This window comes from Tachypleus tridentatus, chromosome 3 (genome assembly GCF_004210375.1).
Source record: "Tachypleus tridentatus isolate NWPU-2018 chromosome 3, ASM421037v1, whole genome shotgun sequence".
NCBI lineage: Eukaryota > Metazoa > Arthropoda > Merostomata > Xiphosura > Limulidae > Tachypleus > Tachypleus tridentatus.
In genome coordinates this window covers 84,138,742-84,165,420 of record NC_134827.1, presented here as the reverse complement: position 1 = coordinate 84,165,420, position 26,679 = coordinate 84,138,742, and the positions used below count along the sequence as shown (strand labels likewise).

The 26,679-nt window shown below is 34.8% G+C and overlaps 1 protein-coding gene across 2 annotated transcripts in view; it reads left to right on the top strand.

Moving 5' to 3' along the window:
• Positions 1-15,067: 15,067 nt before the first annotated feature.
• LOC143247371 (myelin regulatory factor-like) overlaps positions 15,068-26,679 on the top strand; it is a 351,121-nt gene continuing 339,509 nt past the window's right edge. The window contains exon 1 of one of the 2 annotated variants that reach the window (XM_076495348.1): positions 15,068-15,320. In XM_076495348.1, the coding sequence (XP_076351463.1) occupies positions 15,278-15,320 (43 nt within the window). In that variant the 5' untranslated portion in view covers positions 15,068-15,277. The remainder of the gene's footprint in view (positions 15,321-26,679) is intronic. The other variant, XM_076495341.1, reaches the window with a different exon arrangement.

Here is a 26,679-nt window from a genome sequence, read left to right as displayed (position 1 = left end):
ATTTAATAATATTTCATAAATTTAACAAAAAATGTTTCAAATGTCCAATAGTTATTGTGGTGTGTGATGGAAGTAAAAGATCAAAGTTGGAATAACACTGCACAGCAACCGTGAAAGGGTTAAAAACTTAGCAACTGAAGAGAATAAACAAATAATAGCATAGACATTAAGAACAGGAGAAACCCTGAAATATAGTTTTTAAGCATGGCACTAACATTTTCCCCTTTATTCATTTTCCTATAGGTATAATTATAGGATTTAACAGCTAACAACAACAGGGTCGAAAAAAATTGCTAAGTAATCCGAATCTAAGAAACAAACATACTGGACACGTGTTCAAGACAGTGAAAACAATCTTTATTACAAACATAAAAAAACAAAACAAATGTAGTTAACTGTGTAGAGAAGTGGATAGTTGTCTTTGTTGAATCAAAGACTAGATCTTCAGCTTTTCTTCCATCGAGTTAAATTGATACAGACCAGTCATAATGAAAATTAATTTGGAAAGACCCTATAATTATAAACTAGATGTACTTTTATAGGGTCCCCAAAAGTGTTCTGTTTCAAGAGTAAATAAAACCAAAATTAAGAGTAACAAATATTTTTATTTCTTGCTCTTGAAGTTAATATGTCATGTTGTGTTGTAGCGTACAGAGTATATAATTCGTCTCATGATTGATAGCATACGCATGCTTTACTGATGTCAGAACAGCAGAAATTACAAAAGCGTCTATTATTAACGTCATCTTAGTGTCTGATATCTGACTGAAAGACAATACACTACTGCATAATGACGCAGTTGGTTAAAACAGGTGACCTCCCATGCGACATTCGGGCCCCTTTCGGAGAAACTAGGTTTCATTTCTATATGGCATTGGTTTCTTTGTTGTGCTGGCGATTGCATTCTCAGACATTCCAATGTTTTCCTTCAGCCAAGGTAAGGATGGTTCTGTATTTTCACCTGCACAAGAGGCGACACTTGATACGAAAAGAGGGGTGACAAAGCCACAAATTGAACTAAGAAACTTCAACGTTTCCGGACTAAGGGACCTTATATCAAATACTTGATAGACGCAAGCAACTCCAAAGTTTCGAAAATTCCTGTATCATAAAAAAGATATACTTGAATATCACACCACTATTTGACCTTTAGTGTATCCTTGACCTACTTTCGCCAGTTGTGATCATTAATTATTGAGGAACAACAAACCTTGATTTAAGTTAAATAAAACTTTTCGAGTTATATGTTGTTTGGCTTCACTGACTTTAACCTACTTTCGCCCAATATTAATCAATTAGTGGTCGTGTACACTCTACCAACTATGATCAAAATCAGATGAAAACTTTTTTGGTTCAACTGTTCACGCATACAAAAAGGAGTGAAAAAAAAAATCCACCGTTGTAATGAGGTAATAAACACAACATTTCTTCATTATTTCTGATCGAGTCAGTTATTTGAGTCATATGCGTGTAGGTGGGGATATAAGTGGGAGATATGGCGTGTGCAATTTCTCCGTTTCTCCATCACCGCATACAATAGCGTCAGATAAACTTTTTTTCAAGAAGCATGCGCAGTACCTCACACTGGCTTCACCACTCATTCTCTGTTTTTATCCAAACGTAGCGCTCCCTTTAATGATATCTATTTATGCTCTTTTATCACATTTTATAGTTTATTTTTTTTAATCAATTAATATAAATTTGAAACTACAAGACATAGACATGCTGTTTCTCAGACTGTATTTTGATTTCTAGAGAGTTATCAACTTTAATTTTTCGAAAGTACTTGGTAATACTGTCATTAGTTATAAACATGCAATATCATGCTAGTAACGTTTGTAAACATTTTAACTAGAACCATAGTAGTTGTTTTAGATGAGTTATAACAGAACCCCCATCCCAGTAGCTCAGTTATAAGCTTGACTGTTTATACGTTAAAAATTGGAATCTGATACCCGTGGTGGGCACAACAAAAATAATCCATTGTGCAGTTCTGCGCTTAAATACGAACCGAACAAACAGATTTTTAGGAACATCGTTGTGAGTATGTTTCTGAAATTTCAAGATCTCTACAGGGTTCCTGAGAGCAATACATTTAAGAAAAGAAGTCAAATCAATAAAACATATAATAGTAATGCCTTGGCAATGAGTCTGTACATTTAGTCATGTCCGCCAAGCCGGGAACTTCGGTGTTTATAAATATCACTGTTTATGTTCGTTTGTTTCTTTCTTGTTAAACACAAAGATGTAAAACAGGCTATAAATATCGAAACCCGTCTTTCAACGTTACAAACCCCAAGACTTAACGCTGAGCCAACACAGGTACCACTGTTTAGGAATTTTGTTATATTTAAGTGGCATTGATCATTAGAATACAATTACCTCTTAAAGAAATACAGTCATGAATGCTCTATCGTGTGTCTTTAAGAAAAGTACTAGAATTATCATATCTTTTTGTTGTTTTCATAATTAAAGAATAAAGGTGGCTGTATATCTAAACAATACAAAGTAACCGGTTAAAATTGTAACTATATTAATACCTTATTAAGACATATAACTACATTATGAAATGTCAAATATCCAGAACAGCATATAATATGCAGGATCAGTAGGTTATTTGATATTCCATTTTACTCAAATCGTCTCATTCTGTTACAGGACACGTATTGCAACACTTTTTCTCGTCCCATTTGCAGTTGAACAGGTCAGTGTGGATCATGTTGTTGGACTTGCTTACTGAAAGTCGTTATGTTAAACTTAACGTTGTATGAGTTCTAGTGCAGAATGGATAACTGATAGATTTACAGTGGCACGAGCATTAACTTCTAATTGCTTTGCACACAACAAAACTAGAGACTATTAGCATTTAAAGCACGTAGTACAAGGTCTTGATTCCAGTATTGCTTTCACGTGAGAAGGACAGGTGATAATTTGACATGCTACGACTCTGTCACTTGTCTTTGACGTACCAAATCCTTGGCACGTAGGAACAGGCGCGCAAAAATATTCAGACCCCTTTTTAGAGCTACTTCACTGATTTTTAACAAGACGTACAGATAACTTTAAGGAAACCAGATATTGCCTGTAACAACGCTTTGAGCCATCTCATCTATTCTTTTCTCAAATACATCCTACGTTGTCCCATCAAGTTAAAACAGGAGCTGTTGTCTCCATTACAAGTTTTCCGCATATGGCGATAGAGCACGATTATATGCCAAAGTTCATTACTGCCTATGGTAATTTCTACTGCATTGTGATCAGGTTGTAGGTGTATAAATGCCTATTAAATTAAAACAATGGACTTAAAATTTTAACACACGAAAAACACGCTTACTATTCAATTATAATCCAGTCAATACAAAGGGAGCTTAAAAACACAGACACAAATCTAACGAAGTAACGGGAAAAAATATTAACATGTTAAAAAGAAACACGTCTAATGAGCAAAATTCACTTGCTGATATGTTATATGAACTACATGCTTGGAAAAATTAAATATAAAACCTCTCCTTATCTACTTAACTGCACGAAGAATCATAAAGGTATCGGCTGTTACCGGATGCTGTGTCTGTAATAACCAAGAATTCAATATTATTAACTGAACTATTCTGCAGTGTTCATTTTCAAGGCAGAATTGGCGTTCATAAGCTACTGTCTTAATACAAGGTGAAATTATTCCTGTTCTATTCATACTTTCAAATAGCTGCCCAACTGTGAGGGAGAGGCATGAACAACTTTTGCTACACTTGAAGACAACTTAGATTAAGATTATGAGTTCTAGAAGTACGGTGGTAACTTTAATGAAGTGAAAAAGTGGAATAAACACTATATAATCGATCGAACTTTGAAGTCAAATGTAAGTATATTGCCATAGCTGCTTCAAACGCTGAGATGCCATTATTCTTAAGATTCGGAACAGATATAAACACTGTTACGTCACAATAAAAACATCCACTTCATATCTGTTTAATATTAAGTTAAATAAACAGTAAAAAAGTGATGAAATTATTATTTTTCCTTATTGGAAGGGAAGCAGGTTGAACAAAGAATAATTAGCACAAAATAAATTCAACTGGTAGACATTAATCTGCACTAGAAATTATTAACAATGGGAACACACACATATTAATTCATATTTATTTTACTAATTTTAATGGTGAATTACTCTCTACAGTTGCTAAGTTAAAACTAATTTAAAGTCCCAAAAAGCACTCGGAAAATATCAAGTAATGATAGTTTATTCCCACAGACGGCGCTAAATAACCCAAATAGTTTCCGACCGATCAGCTTGACCAGCTGTGTAGGCAAAATTCTTGAGCGAATAATCAGTAACAGACTCTCCACATTCCTGGAGATAACATCAAAATTACCAGAAGAACAAAACAGTTTTAGAAAATTCAGACAAAATATAGACAGTTTAGTTAGACTAACAGAAGCAACAGTAAATAGTTTTAACAACAACAACAGCCACAAATATATAACCAGAATTAAATAGAATAAATGAATATTGTTAAAAATAAAGAATCAAAATATACACAACTAGTAGTATTTACAAAGTTAACTAAACACAAAAAAACAGAACCAGAGATCTATATGAATGGAGAACTCCTTCAGACTGCTACATCTGCAAAATTCTTAGGACAAGCATTCGACTTTAAATTAACATGGATAAACCACGTAAATAATATTAAAACAAAAATTTGGCGAAGAACAAACTATACTAGGAGTCTAACTGATAAAAATAATGGACAAGAGCAGACAGTACTTTGAAAACATATAAAAATGCATGAGACTTGTAATTGACTATGCAGCTCCTGCATGGATAAATGCAAGTAAAAAAACTGGTACAAGCTAAACTACAAGCAATACAAAATACATTACTTACAACAGCTTTTAAAGTACCCAGAACTACATCTTCAGAATTCATGCGTAAATATGCACACACAGAAACAATAGCAGATAGACTCCTACATAGTACAATAATTTATTTTGACTTAAATTGGAGAAAAAATGAACTAGTAAGCGAACTAGACAGATACTGTATACATGATGAGGATAATACTAAACACCTTTCCCCAGTAAATATATATATCCAAATGAAACAAAAAGGCCACCTGTAAACTAGACTCGACATTAGTTTAGGGATTAATCAATAAACACTGAAAAGGATTTATGTGAATGTTTTGTGGTTAATACCTATTTAATGATAGCGCAAATTGTTATGGAACTATAAAGAGAATTGATATATTTGCACCAAGTGTATAAGTGTAGATAGTGCGTGGACATTACCCTAATAGGGGTCTCAGTAAGTGCGGGTTACTCTGGCCCTCGTGTACAATGTATAAATACACTTGACATGCTGAAACCGATACAAAGGAAGGAGGAAGAGGTCGACGAATATTGACCCTCCTGGGTATACAAAAGCCCAAATGACCATAAGAGAGAGAGAGAGAACACGTTAAATATACAAGAGAATTATTATAAATTTTGAAATGAAGACTAGATCCTGTTATAAAAAGTAATAAAACAAGTATCACAATCACAAATTTATAAACTTTAACCCTTACTTTTATCTACAGATAAATGTGTGAAGCTACCAAAATAAGGAATGAAGTTTTATTATTTTGTAATTGTGGTTCTAATTTTTGTTTCGTTGCTTTTTATAGCAGGTTCTCTACTTCGTTTCAAAATTCATAATACTTGAATACTATTTAAGGAATATGTGAACGAAAATGTTTTACTTATACAAAAACAGCCAGGAATAATAAAGGGGTCGGTCAGAAATAGAAAAAATATCATAAAAAGATCCAAGTTATATAAAAGTACTAATTCTGGGGGACACGTGGTCGACTTTGACATTGCAATTGGAACAACCATCAACACGAATATAAAAGGAGGCTTAGTTTTTCAGATTTTTTTCTTGTTTAACTTTTCCACTTTTACATTGTAAACTTTACTGTTTTATGTATAACTTTATTCCTTTTTATTATTTCACATTCATTATACAGGGGACCTCTTTACACAGTTTATATTGATATGGAATTTGAAACCTAGATTGATCCATGTCTTCATAATGATCCCTACCAGAAGAAATGTGTCGTTGTTTTTATCTGGTTGTACTAATTAAGTCTGAGATCGACACCTGATCCTATGTACCATTTCGGCAAGGAAGGGGTTTGACGTTTTTGATGTTTTCTTCAAATGTTATACTTTATTCTAAAAAAAAAAAGTGTGTGTATATATATATATGTGTGTGTGTGTTTTTCTTATAGCAAAGCCACATAGGGCTATCTGCTCAGCCCACCGAGGGGAACCGAATATATATATATATACACACACATGCAGAAACAATTCCAGTTGTCATATTATGAAATAAATATTTATAAATAATTATAACAATATTTCCTAGATTGTCGATATCAAACATTTAATTTACGGCGGCATTTCATTCTAAGGCAGTTATAATTCAATAATCACCATCACTTCAATACTATCACTCCTTAACTGTGGGAGTTCTACACATCAGTGTTCGTGGGCACTTTAGAGCAGGATCGTTATTTCATATATAGCGTAAGAGAACAGATGAAGGCTAACCTCCCACCCACCACCTTCATTTCATCTGGAGGCCCGACACTATGTATTAATCAAGCCTGGCTTTAAATATCTTACATAAACTACCACTTATTCCCCACTGCAAGCTTTGGGGTCACTCCTATCGCTTCCTATTTGGGAGAATTAATAAATAGAGTTCTGTTATAAAGGGTGTTACTAATAGATTTTTTATTAATTTGATAACTATTTTAAGAACCATTGAGCACAAATTGAGGCAGGTTTTCCCTTCATCTTCCTGAGGTACATTCCATTACCTCAAAAACCTGCTCATCATGGTGAGTTTAATGATTTCATGAGTGCCATTCAGTTAAGTAAAAGTAACAATATTATCGCTTTTTTACAGAGGAGAAATTATATTTAGGGATCCTAGGAGATTCCTACAAGTTCAACAGAAAATTGTACGAAATGAAATCCTTACTTTATGGGTTTTTTTTGTAAATATATATGCTCAATTTTCTAGAATTTACTCAACATTTCTGTTTTATTTTTTACATAAGCCATTACACTGTAGTTTGAATATACACTGTAGTTTGAATATTCGCATAAAGTACATAGACTTTTGTAACTTATGTATAAACTAAGATATAATTTATCTACCAAAAAAGCTTTGTTGTTGGTCTAAGACTCTAAGTAGATAACAACAAACGCAAGCTATCCGTTAGATGAAACAAGTGTGTGTGAATACACAATGTATGTATGCCAAGTGGTTAGGTCGTTCGTTGGTAAGAAACGTAGCTCAAGTGTTGGCGGTTGGTGGTAGTGACTAGCTGCCTTCACTTTACTATTATACTGCTAAATTTGGGACGGCTAGCACAGATAGTTCTCGTGTAGCATTGCGCGAAATTCAAAACGAACGAACAAAAACACAATGCATGAGAATGAAAATCAAACTCTCATAACCCAAGTAAATCAAATAAATGAATCAATGTTTTCAAAATTCTGATAATACAGTCTGACTTTCTATTCCTCAGGAATAAGAAATACTTTGATAATCAACAGTTTTAGAGTCAATGGAGTGTCCACCGGGGTGGCGTAAAAGAATCCTATAGCTAAGATATAGTATTTTAAAATGTCTACTACTTTGTGACACTTACTGACACGAAATTGGTAATTCGTTTCTGCCTTCAAATTAATTCTCTGTCGCCATATGGAAACGCCACTGTACATAGTATGCCAGGAACGTATTTCCACCATTCAAAGTTAACAAAAAATACAGTTTATCATTTCACCTCTCTTCTTTTTTTTTTTTGTCGAACTTGTTTCTTTGCTGTATGCTTTACATGCTGGAGACCTTGACGGTCATGGACCTCTATCCACTTTGATCTCTGGTAGCCTGTAGAATATCTGTGTTGATATTTTTAATTATCATCCTGTTCCTAATGTTATTCATGTAACTGACCTTCTTCTCTTTCTACTCTTCGATCTTGTTTGTTATTGCAAGAGTTTTTTACCACCCTTCTCATAATGTGTTTTAAAAACTGAAGTTGACTATTCCTTATTACTTTTACAAAATACCTCTGAACTCTTGCCGTTTGTAATATTTGTTCGTTTTGCCATTTATGTATCCAAGATGTTTACAGCATCCTTCTAATGTACAACATTTCCACTGGTTCTAATCTGGCTTTGATCGTTTTCACAAATTATCCAATTTTTTCATTCATATAGAAGAAAGAATCAGGCGCAAAATTCCAGACATTTTTGTTCTTCAATACAGTCTCCTTTGTTAATGCTATTCTCCTTTTACTCTCTGACCCACTCCCCTAGTCAGATGTAGCTTCTAAAGTAGTTTATTTTTTCCATTTGTTTTATTTTTTTCATGACGCTAATGTATATTTTTGTTATATTCGTTAGTTTTTGTTTGTTTTTTATCGTGCAGAGTTATTACAGTCGATGTTTAGACTTTGAAAAGCAGGAATTATTTGATATTCACGCTCATTGACATCAAACAGATTATTTTAAAACATTTGCAGAATCCATATTCCAGAAATGATATGCACAGAATAAATAGAATATAGATAGCATGGGGAAACAAACGAACAGAACTGAACAATTAATCAAAATACTTATGAACAATAATTATGAATGTGGTGTATTTTTGGATATTAGCTGGTTCACAACTTTATATTTTTTCTTATACAGGCTGTGGAGTAATCGAAACAAACGTAGAAAAATTAACTCTAGAGTTTCATGACGGAGTTCGTGTTTTGTTTTTCATATTTTAATAAGTACTTTTATGCATTCACAAATACAAAAGTAATTTTCTGATGCATTCTGTAAACTTATGTTTTTCTTGTGCTTCTGAAGTATTTTTTATCCCTAATATTGGCTTGTTACAATTAACTTTTGCCCTTATGGTACCCTTTTATCCCTAATATTGGCTGATTGCAGTTAACTTTTGCTGCTATGCTATCTTTTTATCCCTAATATTGGATTGTTACAGTAAACATTGCCTTCTGTGATATTCTTTTATCCCTAATATCGGTCTGTTGCTGTTAACACTTCTTTCTATAGTATCCTTTTATCCCTAATATTGGTTTGTTACAGTTAACACTCCCTTCTGTGGTTTCCTCTTATCTCTAATATTGGCTTATTACAGTTAACGCTCTTTCCTATGGTATCCTTTTATCTCTAATGATGGCTGATTACAGTTAACTTTTGCTTCTGTGGTGTCCTCTCATCTATAATTATGGCTTGTTACAGTTAACATTGGCTTCTATGATACCCTTTTATCTCTAATAATGGCTGATTACAGTTAACGTTTGCTTCTATGGTGTCCATTTATTTCTAATATTAGCTGACTACAGTTAACACTTCCTTCTAAGGTATCCTTTTATCCCTAATGATGGCTGATTACAGTTAACTTTTGCTTTTATGATATCATTTTATCCCTAATATTGGCTGATTATGGTTATATTTTGGTTTTATGATATCCTTTTATCTGTAATATTGGCTTATTACAATTAAATTTTGCTCTAATGGTATCCTTTTATCCCTTATTTTACCTGATTATATTTAACATTTGCTTTTATGGTATTATTTTATCCCTCATATTGGCTTGTTACAGTTAAAATTGGCTTCTATGGTATCTTCTTATCCCTAATAATGTCTGATTATAGTTAGCTCTTGCTTTTATGGTATCCTTTTATCCTTAATATTAGCTGATTATAATTAACTTTTGCTTATACGTTGTCATTCTGTCCTTAATATTGGCTGATTACAATTAACTTTTGCTTTTGTGGTGTTATTTTATCCCTAATAATGGCTTATTTCTGTCCACTTTCGCTTTTATGCTATTTTTTATTTCTAATGATGGCTGGTTCCAGTTAAATTTTACTTCTGTGGTATCCTTTTATCCCTTATGATGGCTGATTTCGTTAACTTTTACTTCTATAGTACTCTTTTATCTGTAATAATGGCTTGTTACAGTTAACATTGGCTTCCATGATTTCCTGTTATCCATAATATTGACTGATTACAGTTAACGTTTGCTTTTATGGTATTCTTTTATTCCTAATTTTGGTTGATTACAATTAACTCTTTTGCATTTATGGTATCATTTTATCGCTAATAATGGCTGATTACAGTTAACATTTACTTCTGTTGTACCATTTTATCCTTAGTATTGGTTTGTTACAGTTAACACTCCTTTCCTAATATTGGATAATTACAGTTAACTTTTGCTTTGATGGTAGTCTTTCATTATTAATGATGGCTAATTACAGTTAACATTTGCTATTATGGTATCATTTTATCCCTTATAATGGCTGATTATAGTTAAAATTTGCATTTATGGCATCATTTTATCCCTAATATTGGCTTGTTTCTGTTAACATTGCCTTCAATGATATATTTTTTATTCTTAGTATTCGTTTGTTACAGTTAACATTCCTCTCTATGGTATCCTTTCATCCCTAATGATGACTGGTTACAGTTAACATTTGGTACTATGTTATCCTCCTATCCCTAATATTGCTTGATTGCAGTTAAATTTTGCTTCTGTGGTATCCTTTTATCCCTAATGATGGCTGATTGCCAGTAACGTCTGCTTTTATGGTATAATTTTATCCCTAATAATGGCTGATTACAATTAACTTTTACTTCTATGGTACCCTTTTATCCTTAATATTGGTTTGTTACAGTTAACACTCCTTTCTATGGTATCCTTTTATCCCTAATATTGACTTGTTAGAGTTAACATTGGCTTTTATGGTATCGTTTTATCCATAATACTGACTGATTACATTTAACTTTTGCTTTTATGATATTCTTTTATTTTTAATGATGACTGATTACAGTTAACGTTTGCTTTTATGATATCCTTTTATCCTTAATATTAGTTGGTTACAGTTAACCTTTGCTTTTATGGCATCATTTTATCTTTAAGAATGGCTGATTACAGTTAAATTTTTCTTTTATGGTAACGTTTGGTCCCTAATATTGACTTTTTACGGTTAAATTGGCTTTTATGGTATCCTTTTATCTATAATATTTGCTGATTACAGTTAACACTCCCTTCTTTGGTATCCTTTTATCACTAATATTGACTGATTACAGCCAACCTTTGCTCTAATGGTATCATTTTATGCCTTATCTTACCTGATTACAGTTAACTTTTGCTTTTATGGTATCATTTTATTTCTTTTAATAGAGGATTACATTTAACATTTACTTTCGTAGTATCATTTTATCCCTCATATTGGCTGATTATAGTTAAATTTTGTGTTTATGGTATCGTTTTATCCCTAATATTGGCTTGTTTCCGTTAACATTGCCTTCTGTGGTATCTTTTTTATTCCTAGTATTGGTTTGTTACAGTTAACACTCCACTGTATGGTATCCTTTTATCCCTAACGATGGCTGGTTACAGTTAACTTTTGGTACTATGTTATCCTTTTATCCCTAATATTGGCTTGTTAGAGTTAACATTGGCTTTTATGGTATCGTTTTATCCATAATACTGGCTGATTACAGTTAACATTTGCTTCTATGGTACCCTTTTATCCCTAAAATCCCCTTTTTAGAGTTAAGATTACCTTTTGTTTTATCCTTTTATCCCTAATATTGGTTTGTTACAGTTAGAATTCATTTCTATAGTATCCTTTTACCCCTAATATTGGCTTATTACAGTTCAAGTTTACTTCTGTGGCATCCTTTTGTCCCTAATGTTCGCTGATTACAGTTAATACTCCTTTCTATGGTATCCTTTTATCCCAAATATTAGCTGATTACAGTTGAAAGTCCCTTCTCTGGTATCCTTTATTCCTGATACTGGCTGATTATATTTAACTTTTGCTTTATAGTATTCTTTTATCCCTAATGATTGCTGATTATGGTTAACTTTTGCTTCTATGGTATCTTTTTATCCCTAATATTGGTTGTCTTCGGTTAACTTTCGTTTATATGCTTTCCTTTTTTCCCTAATATTGGGTTGTTACAGTTAACATTGGCTTCTATTCTATCGTTTTATCCCCAATATTGGCTGATTACAGTTATCTTTTGCTTCTATGGCATCCTTTTATCTCTAATATTGGCTGATTAGAGTTTACTTCTGCTTTTATGGTGTCCTTTTATTTTTAATAGTGAGTGATTACTGTTAACTTTTTATTTTCTGGCATCATGTTATCCATAAAATAAGCTTATTACAGTTAACATTTGCTTTTATGATATCCTTCTATCCCTAATATTGGCTTGTTACATTTGGCTTTGCCTTTTATGATATCTTTTATCTGTAATATTGGTTTGTTAGAGTTAACACATCTTTCTGTGGTATCCTTTGATCCCTAATATTGGCTGATTACAGTTAACACTCCTTTCTATGGTATCCTTTGATCCCTAATATTGGCTGATTACAATTATCTTTTGCTTCTATGGCATATTTTTATTCCTGATATTGTCTGATTACAGTTAACTTTTGCTTTTATGGTATCCTTTTATCCCTAATATTGTCTGATTGCAGTTAACTTTTGCTTTGTTAAAATAAGACTATAAAAAAAGAGAAAATATTCAATATTTTCAGCTCGTAGTAACCTTTACTTAGAGGTTAAAATAAATTACAGAAATCATAAAATTTGTAAGACATGTAGATAAAATCTGTGTGAAATACAGGCGTGAATTTTTTGTTAGGTTAGTGTAATGAATAAAGAAAATGTGGTTCAAAGAAAGGGTTATAATAAATCTATTGATATTGTGCTCAATCATTGTAATAAATGTTGCGCTACTTGTTTTTCCTCGTTACTAAACAGTGTTAAAAGTTAACTTTTGAATACAAGATATGAGAAAGCTAAGCCTCCAGGCGACATAACACAAATAACACAGGCATATCCTTCGTGTGTTTATTATCAAAATATTTCCATCTTCCACTTTAGAGAAGTAGTAATAAAGTAAATTAATATTCTGTTTACCACGAGCTCTTTAGAACAATGATTTGAAGGAGCTAGTTACTCGATAACTTATTGTGACAAACTAAAGAGACCATTGTATGTGAGCAAAGATAACTGGTGCTGAATTATTTTGATGTCGTTGACAGTAAAAACAATGTCATACAATCCCAGTAAACACCTCGAATTACTTACTGGAAGAATATGGTCAAGTGAAAGTATTTGTATTACTTAAAACATATATTGTTACACCAATTGGAGGTTTGACGTCACGTGATGAGCGAGTGCCTTAATTACTGGAACCTTCTTCAAAGTTTAAGTAATGATTTGAACAGTATTGAATTGCGAGGAAGGCTAATGCAGGCGATTAGTGGTTATTAAGTAATATAATTTGTTAGTCTTTCGGTTAGCGACAGACAAGTAGTTTCTATTACAATGAAATATTAGAATTATGACAATTTTACTGCGAATGCTGGTAAAGATAAGTTGTAGAACTTGTAGTTGAAGAAGGCAAACGCTTTTCTTATCTTTAAGTGGTCTGGATTTTCCCTCCTCCTTCTTACCAAATAATAATGATAATAATAAACAAGAGGAAATCCTCAAAAGCCGCGGTTGTAATTAGATTACAAATCAGTCAAGAGATGAGTTGAAAGTTTTTACTTGAGAAACTAACTCAAAAACCATTCTACGAGCCACAATGCCGCAGCTCAAAGAAAAAAGAATTCGTCTTGTCGAAATCGGCGCCTGCCTCTTCCTAGTGATGAACTGGACAAAAGATAAAGATGACCACTGTTTATCTTGTGAGTGCGCATTTTTCAGTGAAACATTAAAAACTTTCGAACTTTTCCTGGGGTGAAACGGCGACAGGGAAGCTAATGCACAGTAACAGAAATCATTTGTACCATAACATATTTTCAATCAACAACTTTTATTACTAGGGTAATAACCTTGATTACTAGTGAGATAACACCCCTAGAGTTTACCTTCGGAAAGTCAGCCATGATATCGCCAGCACAAAGTTGTTGATATAATTTATAGGGTAACAGTACTTTTTGGGCAGTGAGAACGGTTTATATTGTTTTTATGCTTAGAATACAGAGAATGAAAATCTTACAATCAAAGTTATATATAAAACATCTACTTCCAATTTCTATGTGACTGGAGCATCACTTTTAGTTAAAACAACTTTTACGAAGTCGAACTTGCCAATGCAAATATAAATACTTTTTCAACCTTATGCGCATGACGAGTTTTAGGTTATGACACTAATAAAATGAAGTCGGGAGTGACATCACTGAAATAACGCAAGAATTATTAAGTTATTAAAAATGAAACAAAAGATTGGGTATTGGGTGGTTTGTGATCATGCACTGACGTCTTCCAATCAACAGTTTTAAACTTAATCGATAAAGAGAAATTAAATAAAAGATTGGGTTTTGTTGGTTTTGACTTTTGCGTAAAGCCATACGAGAAATATCCACACTAGTTGACTCCTAATGTGAGGATCGCCGGTTCGAATCCTTATAATTTTAAACATGCTCGCCCTTTCAGCCGTGGGGACGTTATAATGTTGATGAAAGAGTAGCCCAAGAGCTGGCAGTGAGTGGTGTTGGCTAGCTGCATTCATTCTAGTCTTACACTGCTAAATTAGGCACGGCTAGCGCAGATAGCCTTCGTGCAGCTTTGCGAGAAATTCAAAACAAACCAAACCATAATATTAAAATTCATCGCTCCAGCCACACAGTGGATGTAATAGCGTATATAGCATACTGCATAGTAGAATAAGTAAGAATGATCTTTATAGTGTGCTAAGAACCACTAAAAACGCCCATAATGTAGATACACATATAACATTATGGAATAAATCAAATATATAGGCATGCGCAAGTGACATCTGACCACACAAGTCAGGCTCCTTATTCCCGCGTTTTTCTTCTGCTTTCCAAAACACACCATAATTGAAAACACGAATAGCTGGCATGTGAACAGAAACATCTATGGATCTGTTTTGTAACTCGCCCGCTGGCACTCGTCACATGGGATATCAACGGGGTGGTTTCAAAGTCACGTGAGTTAAACACTGACCGTTTCGTCATGTGGCTGCGGGTTACGAAAAGTGGTAGTGCTTTTGGGAGTGCGTACCTATTGTTGCGTTTCGTATCATTTGTTTCAAAACCAAAAACAAGCAAACAAAGTCTGTTACCGTGAACATTTTACAGGCTGACCGAAAACCTTTTAAGGTTATTTTCAATACTTTAGTATGAGTCGACGACGAATGTCTGTCTGAGATGAATATCACCGAAGAAGATCTAGTACTTCAAGCGGTTCTAGGTAAGTTAGGCTTAGAATACACCGCCTGACTCCACGACAAAGCGGTCGAGGTGCAACAATTCGACCGACATGTCCTACATCGTAGGCTCCGCTGTCGTTTTCTGGTTTGTATCGGGAATCCTTTCAGGCAGCTTCATGTATTTTTCGCTCGGTCATTAACTTTTACTTTTTAGGCTTAATGAGTAATTTGCGCAGACGATGAGTGAAACTTACGATTGATGATCTAATAACGAGCTACCGTGCGCTAATTTGATAACACAAGTTTCATCACTTAAACAAGAATAGAGAATTTAATTTGTAGTGTTTAAAATTTACAGTACAATAAACCTGTGCCACGTTTTTGTTGAAATGTTAATACCCAAGTTATATGCTCGTAAAGCTTTGCTGTTGTCGTGTTTTTTTTTTGTTGTTGTTGTTGTTGTTTGATGTTGTAGGCAGCCAGGACTGGTTAGAAGAAAATAATCATCCAGAAACAACACAACAACTTGTTATTTCACATCATTGTATAAGCTTTGGTATTGTCGACATTTCTATTCTCAGACATTTCTGTGGGTTCGCGAGTCGTATTCGAAATTTCGTAAACATATTTAAAAATATGATTTATAGAATAAAAATATTTTTCGTAAAATTAAATTTATTTGAGTTGAAACATTTTTGGAACACAGCTTTATATATACATGGAGTCGTTTTCTCTAAAAGTCGATAGATACGTGAAAAAAGTTTAAATTAAAAGTGGTCGTCGGGTTATTAAGGCTTAAGAACCGCTGCAGTAATGTGTATATACAGAATTTGCTGTTTTATGTATAATTTATCAGAATTGTATTTCTGTAGTTCGCTTGTGTTTGTACTTACGTCGGTAATAGTATACTGATTATGAATGTTAGTAACCAGCACTCAGTTTATGAAACTCAATATTTTTACTCCTTGATCTAAGATAGAACTCGGTATTAGTGACGTACGTTTAGTGTTATTTTACACAAATAGATCGCATTTCATCTGGTTCGTGTGTGTAAACAGTATTCACTCAATTACATTACTGGCTGGGGGAGCTTTTTAGCCTATCAAACTACGAACTTATTAAAATTACTTGTGTTCGACGTATCCTCTACCATAAACGCATTTTTATTTCAAATTGTTAAAACTTGCACTGAAATCCTGTTAGGGTACAGAGCGCAAGTCATTGCGTAGTTTGTGAAAAAAACAACAACAGACAAAAACAACAACGTGTGTGGTGTTTTTTTTTTAATTGTTTATCAATATAACCAAAACAGTCTTCGCTGGATTTTCATAAGACTTAACTTGAGCTTACCAACAATAATTTTTGATAACTGTGGATAAATTAAGTATGTAAAGTACAAGGTCGCATTCTACATATAACATAACCAGCTGGTATTTAAATATGAAATATGTAATTTGTTGTAAAATTCCTTTTAAATAATTAGGCTTGCCAAGAGTCAAAATATATAGGGAGTTCTGACACTAAAAAGCACAGCCAGCGATACCTTCTGGTAGTTGTTTTCGAGTACAAGCTTTTGTAGGTCCGCGCCTGGTCTTCTGATTTAATTTGGTTCTTGTTATACGAAAATCTACACAATAGGCTCTTGTCCTCTTCTCACCAGAGGTATCAAAACCCAATTTTTAGGGTTATGAGTCTGCAGACTTATATCTGCGTCACTTGGGTGGGTGGGTAATATCATAGCAAGTTCATTGTCTCATAGTGCAAAGCATAATTTTGCAGTAACAGATCGATTATCGATTAAACGGATTCACAGTTCGGCCACATTAATTTAAGGCTACGCCCGACCCTACCTACTGAGCTATCGCAAGAATAAACTCTGGTAGGGAGCAGGTTAGATTACATCTAAATATCACCTAGACTATAAATTATTTGTTTAAATTCAAATTTGTGTGGCTCGAGAGTCACGGGTTCGAATACCCGTCGTACCAAACATGCTTGCCCTTTCAGCCGTGGGGGCGTTATAATGTAACGGTCAATCCGACTAATCGTTGGTAAAAGAGTAGACCAACAGTTGGCGGTGGGTGGTGATGATTAGCTGTTTTCCCCCTGGTATTACATTGCTAAATTAGGGATGGCTAACGCATATAGCCCTCGTGTGGTTTTGCGCGAATTTCAAAAACAATCAAGTTTGTGTCATGTTGTTATCAAGTCTAAATAGAGTTGTTAGAACTTCAACAGGTGCATACGACTCAAATCCAGCATTTTCTTCACCAGGCATAACATTAAGCGAAATTAGTATCTTGTAGCTGTACCTAATACATATGATTAATTTGTGTAATCAGGTCAGCACTAATATTTGATAAAGAGGACGGATTTCATTCACTCTCCAAAAACTACAACCCTGCACATAGTTGTGGTTGGTGTAACTAAGGGAATTACATTTAAAAATCCAGATAATCTTTTCGTATTTTGTATTTTATCTTTCTTTCCCTCGATTCTCTCTACTAAGTTTTGTAGATGCTGACGTCTTATGCTTCACTTTGAAAGGAATACGAATGAAATGAACGTCTTTCGTTTTAAAATGTTCGAGCGCAGTGAATATGGACTTTGAACCAACGCCTCTGTACATTTTATACATAAATATATATCAAAATAACATGCGTTATCTTTTTCAAGGATAATGCAAGGTTCATCGAATTGGGTCACTGTGATGATTTTCGTCATCTGACATATATACTTTGTCATAGGAAGAGTCAAATGCTTTCGGATGAAACTATTTTAAAAATTCAAATTAATTCTTAACTTCAGGGTCTCGTACTTAAGACGCTCGATTACAAAGAAGTCTGAGGATTGCGGTTTCGAATCCCCATCATCGAACATATTCGCCCCTTTTAGCTGTGTGGGCGTTACAATATTATGATTAGTTCTTCTATTCGTTGGTAAAAAGAGAAGCCCCAAAATCACCGGCGGGTGGCGTTGACCAGGAATGGCTAGCGCAAGTATCTCTCGTGTAGCTTTGCGCGAAATTCCGAACAAACCAACCTAGATTCGACAACCTAATTACAAATGTTAATCAGCGATGAACCGTGTTTATGATGTTAATTATCGATATTATTTTTTCAGTGTACCTTACGGTTTTTCGTTTCTTCAAGAAACTGAAAATGTGATATCCTTACAGAAGTTGTGCCTAGCATCATGCAAAGTTTATTCCTCTAGCTTCACCCAAGTCTGAACTGGAAATAACTCACTCTAATGCAAATAAAATATAATACTGTTGGTCAGTGTATTAAGTTATATATAATGTAGTCTAAACATTAAAGTATTGAGTTGACAGTTCGTAGAGAGAAGAAAAATCAGACCATAAAAACAACAACAAAAACAGATGATGTAAAGGTGTTCCGTTGCGAAAGCAGAGAATCTGAATATTAAATTTCACTAGTGACTAGAATATCTCAGTGATATTGTGGCCAAGTTTTATGTTTGTTTGTTCACGAATTTCGCGAAAATCTACTCGTGAGCTACCGGCACTGAACGTCACTAATTTAAAAGTGGGAAGGTAACAAGTCAACACCACCTACCGCGAACTGCTGGGCTATTCATTTACCAACGAATAGTGGGACTGATTGTCACTTTACAACGTGCTTACCACTGAAAACCGTATTGGGTGAGAGGGATTCGAACTCGCGACCTGCAGATGGTGAGGCGAGTCGAGCGCCTTAAACACTGGCCTCATGTCAGGCCTTTAGAATTTTTTTTACACGCATTTTTGAGGGGAAGTAAATCACTGCTGGACTTGTCCATATTCGTATGATCATTTTTTTTTTGTGTCGAAATTGCTAGTTTCATCAGAAAGACGTATTATATGATATAATAACCGAACAAGGATATACATGCAAGGATTGGACGGCATACGTACGTCTTCAGGTAGGTGATAAACTTGAAAAATATCCTGAACGCCATAAAACACCGTGGGTGTAAACAAGGATGTTGGATATATAAAGTGTAGAGGAGTTTGTAATATCTGGTATTGCAAAACGTGGCGTAATAACAAAGAGTTGATGAAGGAAAATTTAGGCCTAATTTAGTACAGTTATACAGTCATTTGAAAAAGTTAGGGCACCCTATGAAAACCTCTGTATTTTTGTTTCATTTTTGGATATATAGATAATTAACCTCAATTTTAACAATACTGACAATATTATAAAACAATACTATAAAAATGCATATTCTAATTGAGAAAAAAGAATTCCCACTTAAAATGGCTCATCTCACACACAGGTGTATCACACCAGGTGCACATGATTAGAAGATCGTTACTCAGCATTTGGAATGAGGCTTACCCTATTTAAACCTCAGACATTTAGTTTGGTGTGCTCCTGACTGTTGAAGTGAGAGTGAGCACCATGGTGAGAGCAAACGATCTGTCTGAGGCCTTCAGAAAGAAAATTGTAGCAGCTTATGAGTCTGGTAAGGGATTTAAAAATATCCCAAAAGATTTTGAAATCAACCATTCCACTGTCCGGAAAATAGTCAACAAGTGGAGAGCTTCCAAAAGAACTGCCAACATGCCCAGGTCTGGTCGTCCAAGTAAGTTCACCCCGAGAGCAGACCACAAGATGCTAAAAGAGGTCTCCAAACATCCTAACATATCATCACGGGGCCAACAGCAGGCTCTGGCTACTGTTGATGTGAAAGTGCATGCCTCTACAATCAGAAAGAGACTGCACAAGTTTAACTTGCATGGGAGGTGTGCAAGGAGGAAACCTTTGCTCTCTTAGAGAAACATCAAGGCCAGACAGAAGTTTGCCAGAGAGAATGTAGACAAAGACCAGGACTTATGGAATAATTTTCTTTAGACAGATGAGTCCAAAATTGAATTATTTGGACACTAGAAGAGAGGACATGTTTGGCGTACACCAAATACAGCATTTCAAGAAAAGAACCTCATACCAACTGTGAAGCATGGCGGTAGAAGTGTCATGGTTTGGGACTGCTTTTCTGCAGCAGGACCTGGACAGCTCACAATCATAGAATCCACCATGAATTCTATTGTGTATCAGAGGGTGCCTGAGGAACGTGTGAGTCCATTTGTAAGAAAATTAAAGCTGAAGCGGAACTGGACCCTGCAACACGACAATGACCCGAAACATACCAGTAAATCCACCAAGGACTGGCTGAAAACTAAGAAATGGAGAGTCCTGGAATGGCCGAGTCAAAGCACAGATCTTAATCCCATTGAGATGCTGTGGGGTGACTTGAAACGGGCTGTACATGCAAGGAACCCCTCAAACATCTCACAGCTGAAAGATTTCTGCATTGAGAAGTGGGGCAAACTTTCTTTAGACCGATGTCAGAGACTGGTAGATAGCTACAAGAAGCGTCTCACTGCAGTTATTTCAGCCAAAGGGGGGTGACACTAGCTATTAGTTCGAATATGAATTTTTGTAGCATGACATTTATAGAAGATCTTGAAAAGTCTTTTCTTCAGTTTTGTTTAGTTATATTCCTATACTCTCTCAATATTGTTAAAATTGAGATTAAATATCTATGTCCAGGTGGTTAGGGGGCGCTCGACTCGTAATCTGAGGGTCGCGGGTTCGAACCCTTGTCACATCAAACATGCTCGCCCTTTTAGTTGTGGGTGCATTATAATATGGCGGTCATTCTCACTATTTGTTGGTTAAAGAGTAGCCCAAGAGTTGGCGGTGGGAAATGGTGACTAGCTGTCTTCCCTGTTGTCTTACACTGCAATTAGGACGGGTAGCATAGATATTCCTTGTGTATCTTTGTGAGAAATTCAAACAACAAACTAGCTTCGGTCAGGTCTTGTACCGGTGTTATTAATTTTATTTGGTAACTGTTTTATAATAAACTTTGGAGTTTAAAGCTTTGCGCGAAATTCAAAAGAAACAAATAAACAATCCTCTCTCTTTCTTTGAAAGTAGTCATTGCCGCATGTATTGTTCCCCCGAAAGACAAGGGTAAGTTTACGGACTTATAATTCTGAAATCCCAAGGCTTGATTCCCTGCGGTGGAGACAACAGATACCCCAGACAAACGCTATGTATATGTATATATTACTTGAACATCTTTGAGGTTGTTACTGAGGAACTTAAATTTTTTGAAGGCACGATTTTAGTCATGAAATCAAATTTATCAAGTGATTTTTTGGGGAAAAGATAAGTTGTTCTAGAAATTAACAACGTTTGAGTTTCTGTTTTTCAGAATTTGGGGACAAAAATTATTATAAATAAACAAAATAGAAAGGTTCCGGTTGTTTATCTGAAGTTCCTTTGTCCCAGTCTCGTTACCATAAAAAAATAAAATGATACCCTGCACTTTGTAGCTGTGGGTGCATTACAAGCAAAATGGTCATATAGTATTATTCAGTTAGAGTGGACCAAGAGTTTGCAATGGGTTTAATTGACTAGTTGCCCAACCCGTCGTCTGTCAGCTTAAAATTAGGGACCACTAGAGCAGACAGCTTATTTGCAGCGTTGTGGAAGTATTCGAAACAAACCAAATATATATATGTACGAGGGCTGTTTAAAAAATACGCGGACTGACGTCATAAAACAAAATGTACTTTATTTAGAAGTTACAGGTCTGGGACCCCTTCAAAGTACTCTCCTCCCCAACGCACACACTTATCCCAACGGTGTTTCCACTTGTTGAAACAGTTCTGGTACGCTTCTTTTGTAATGTCCTCCAGCTCCTTCGTCGCATTTGCCTTAATCTCGGGAATCGTCTCAAATCTTTTTCCTTTCAAGGGTCTTTTGAGTTTGGGGAACAAGAAAAAATCGCAAGGAGCAAGGTCAGGTGAGTAGGGGGGTGGGGAAGAACAGTGATGGAGTGTTTGGCCAAAAACTCACGAGTTCTGAGGCACAAATTTCGCAGCAACGCGGTGCATCTTCAATTTTTCGGTCAAAATCTCGTAACAAGATTCAACTGATATCCCACACTCTTCAGCAAGCTCCCTGACAGTCAGACGTCGATTTGCCCGCACCAGGGTGTTGATTTTGTCGACGTGTGGGTCGTCCGTTGACGTTGAAGGACGTCTAGGACGCTCATCATCTTCAATGGACTGTCAACCATCCTTAAAACGTTCATGCCACTTGAAACATGCCGTACGCTTCATAGCAACATCACCGTAAGCCGTGTTAAGCATAGCAAAAGTTTCAGTCGCAGATTTTCCAAGTTTAACACAAAATTTCACAGCAAGTCGTTGCTCCTTCAGGTCATTCATTTTGAAATCCGCCAAACGAAAAAATCGCACTTCACTTAAAACCGCGTAGCTAATACACAAATGAAGATATCTGTAATCGGAAAATGGCGTCGTAATCAGCTGATCTGTGCGAACCTAGCGACACCAAGCGGATTCTCCTGGAACCAACTGGACTTGCGCAATTAAAACAGTCCGCGTATTTTTTGAACATACCTCGTATATATATATCATAGACAAGAACAAATATTAACCAATTTATAGACATAAAACGATATTTGTTATTAAATCATTCACGAAGTGTGATTAACACAGATGTCTCTGTCTGGAAAAGGTTAAGAAAACTACAATAACCTTTTCCTTGAAAAATTGTTTTACAATAAAACAAACTTTTGTTCTTGACATTAAAGTTTGTAGTTTAGTGGTTAGCATGCCGATTACATATCTAAAGGTCCATTATTTGAACCACGATATGCCACTGAACAGCCCTGCAGTTTTATTGTTGTGAGCGTTTTAGCTGTAACAGTCAGCGTCGCTATTCGTTAAGAGTAGCAGTAACCGGTTGGTTACCCTCTCTCTGGTCATAGTTATAACTTGGAATGGCCATTCTTGGAGCCTAGGGTTTCTTGAATTGGCTGATTAACTCATGGATTACACGAGGTGATTATTAGGTTGAAAATATTAATGCCATGCATTATAATACAAAAGGCTTGAGACATTGATTGCATGCTAGATATACCCCATAATCTTCAGAAGCAGATGTATTTTCTCATAACTGTAGGATGTTCCCAATAATACTGAATGTTTTTCAGAGCTCCGAATTGAACAGTTTTAATATTTAATGTAAGTTTGAAATTTCTTCCAATAGAACTCATTTTGGGAAAGAAAACTGAAACAAGAGCTGAAATTTAACAAACATATTTATCTACTTGGTGTAGTACTCGGCCACTGGACGGAAATAATGCTAATTCATAATTAATGAAAAGTTATCCTAGGACATGAAGAGTTGCTTCCCTTATTTATAATTGTAAAAAAACGATAAATCTGCCATAAAATGGCAAAACGCACGATATCCAACCATAAATGTGTGTATATCTTTGCATGGACTTAACAAACCTTCATGCCAAATCTGGTGAAGATTCATCAACAGGGAACAAAGAAGTGGTAAAAAAAGCCCATAAAACCACAAAACTGATATTTTGTATGTTTCACCATGGACCCAATGAATCTCCATACTATTTTTGTGGGCCCGGCATGGCCAAGCGCGTTAAGGCGTGCGACTCGTAATCTGAGGGTCGCGGGTTCGCATCCCCATCGCGACAAACATGCTCGCCCTTTCAGCCGTGGGGGCGTTATAATGTGACGGTCAATCCCACTATTCGTTGGTAAAAGAGTAGCCCAAGAGTCGGCGGTGGGTGGTGATGACTAGCTGCCTTCCCTCTAGTCTTACACTGCTAAAGTAGGGACGGCTAGCACAGATAGCCTCGAGTAGCTTTGTGCGAATTTCCAAAACAAACAAACTAATTTCGTGAAGTTGATCTACAGGGGGCATAGTAATTATATGGATAGATAATATAAAGTGCTATTATATTTATATAGATATACACGGAATTAAACACTATGATTTATGTGAATATACGACTTATTTAAACACTAATTTTTCTGTATAAACGGATGATTAAGCCATAACGATTTTTTTCTCCTCAAGTAGTTGCATATAAATGGAATCGTTTTGTTCCTTCTGATAAATCGAATCATATCTGTAATTTGATATTTGCCAGCTTTCAAGTAATACACTACGTTATGTTTTATTATAATTCCAAACTAGCTCGTATTTAGATTTCTCATGTTTGATCTGTTCAGTCTTAACTGTTTTGATGCTTCATAGTTATAACTTGAAATGACCATGCTTGGAGCTTAGGGTTTCTTGAATTGGCTGTTTATTACGTATTACACGAGGTGATTATCAGGTTGTGGCAAGATATGAACATCTTGGTTTAATCAATTATATATAACATATATTTTAAAGTTTGAACAGAAACAAATCTTAATGAATATTGTAATTCACACAACGTACGTGCCTTTCTTATTTTCAAAAGAACAAATTCGGATTTAGTCTAAACGTGACTACATTCCTTCTCGTTATTCCCTTGGTGATTAATATTTCAGGTTCAGAAGTTTTTAGAACAGCCTGCATTTGACTTGTAATTTGATGTGGGCTGAATTTTGAACAGCCCCAGTTCGAAAACGCATTGATTTTAATTGAGAGTTCTCGGTGTCTACACACTTTGGCAGTTTATTAAATAATACTGTGTAATAAAATTTTTACTTTTTTGTTCCTGGGCAGAAAGTGTTATTTCCCAATTGCTTATGCCTAAAGTAAATGGAAAAGACCTATTTTCTCTTCAAACTTTGCTTTTGTGACCTGGGAGGGTATGGCGAAAACATGATAGTAGACTATATTTGGAGGCTGATACGTGAAAGTGATTTACATTACAGTCGTAAATCTGAAAAAAAACTACTCACTTCTAAACATTTTTGTTCATTTTTGTACAACTTTACTATAGATACATGTAAATCTTTATTCATATATTGTTTTATTCAGACCTTATGTAAATGAAAATATGCAAATTTGCCCCATTTTACATAGAAAATAGGTTAATTTCTAAATTTCATTATCCAGGTCACAAAACCAAAGTTTGAAGAGAATAATGGTCATTTCCTGTGCTTTTACAACATGAGCAATTAAGAAATAACACATACTATCCAGGAACAAAATTTGTGTTACATAGTGTAATCGCATCTGTCGTTGTTAAACATGTCTTTTATATTATAACATGCATCCCACATTGTATGGAACATTCATTTCTCATTGTTTTTATGGCTTGCATGGCTTGGGGGTTAAGTCACTTGACTTGCAATCTGTGAGTCGCGGGATTTAAACCTGGCGCAGCACTGCCATGATATAAAAGACTGTTTAGTGTAGATATTATTGATTAATGTATTTTGTAAGTTACGTAACTTGGTAAGAGTCGTACATTGTGTTCATAACTCGTTCATTTTTAGATTATAGAACAACGCGTGAAATTTATTGATGTCGAGGATATACAGCGATTAGACGATTTAGTAATAAACGTCTAAATAGTATGAGATAAGCGAGAAACAACGAACAGACAAAGACATAGCGGATGAGAAGCAAAGTTACGTAAAAGAGACGTTCGGACAGAGAAGGAAGGCCTAACGGTTGATATATATTAGAATGAGACTAATGGTGTTAAAATAGATAAGAATAATAGTTTATTTGATCAAAGCGAGTTCTAAAGTAATTGAACCTAACTGTGTAGACTTTGACAAAAGGTTGACGTTTATTGGAAGTGGGCCTAAATATAAAAAAGGAGAAAACTATTTCAGAAGTGTAGAAAACGAAACGAAAGTGAACTATCTTTGGATAGTTTGACGACAGTAATAGAGAAAAATAGTTTGGCTTGTAGACTGCAATTATAAATCAGTTGAATAGGCTTAAGCATATTTTTGACAGCAACAAGAAAACTATATAGTGTCTATGATATACTTTTGATAATCTGTAGTGTAAATAATTTGTTCATACGTTTAACTACTTCTGAATATATATATTATTTTAAAAACAAGTGGAGTTTGTGCTGTGCGTTTATCTTTAAATTTATCGCCCAAAAGCTACAGATACCTACTGTAGAAGAATCCTAAGCTAAACAATTCAAAATTAGGGACTGTGGCACATAGCCTTAGTACCTTTTTTCATAAATAATAGAAACAAGATAATTTATTTAGTAACAAAATGTATGGGCTTTTTATTACGGGGGTCCTTTAAATGTTAGTCCATGGTGTTTTTGTGGCTAGTCTGAGAGCTTACAATGCTAAGTGTCGGATTTTGATACCTGTGGAGGGTATAGCACAGATAGCCTTATATGTATCTTTGTGCTTAATAAGAAACAAAAGAGAAACTGACTGGTTCTTAACAAATTCCTGACTGTTCCACATTCTTGGTTAAACGTATTGTTGGAGGCTTTTAGTAACTCAAATATCCATACAATGAAATTATTAAACAACATATGGCCAATACAACCAGAACATTCTCGAAAAAATAAAAGAAGTCTTCGATGTTGCATACGGAATCTGAAAAACACTCGCTCTGAATAGTG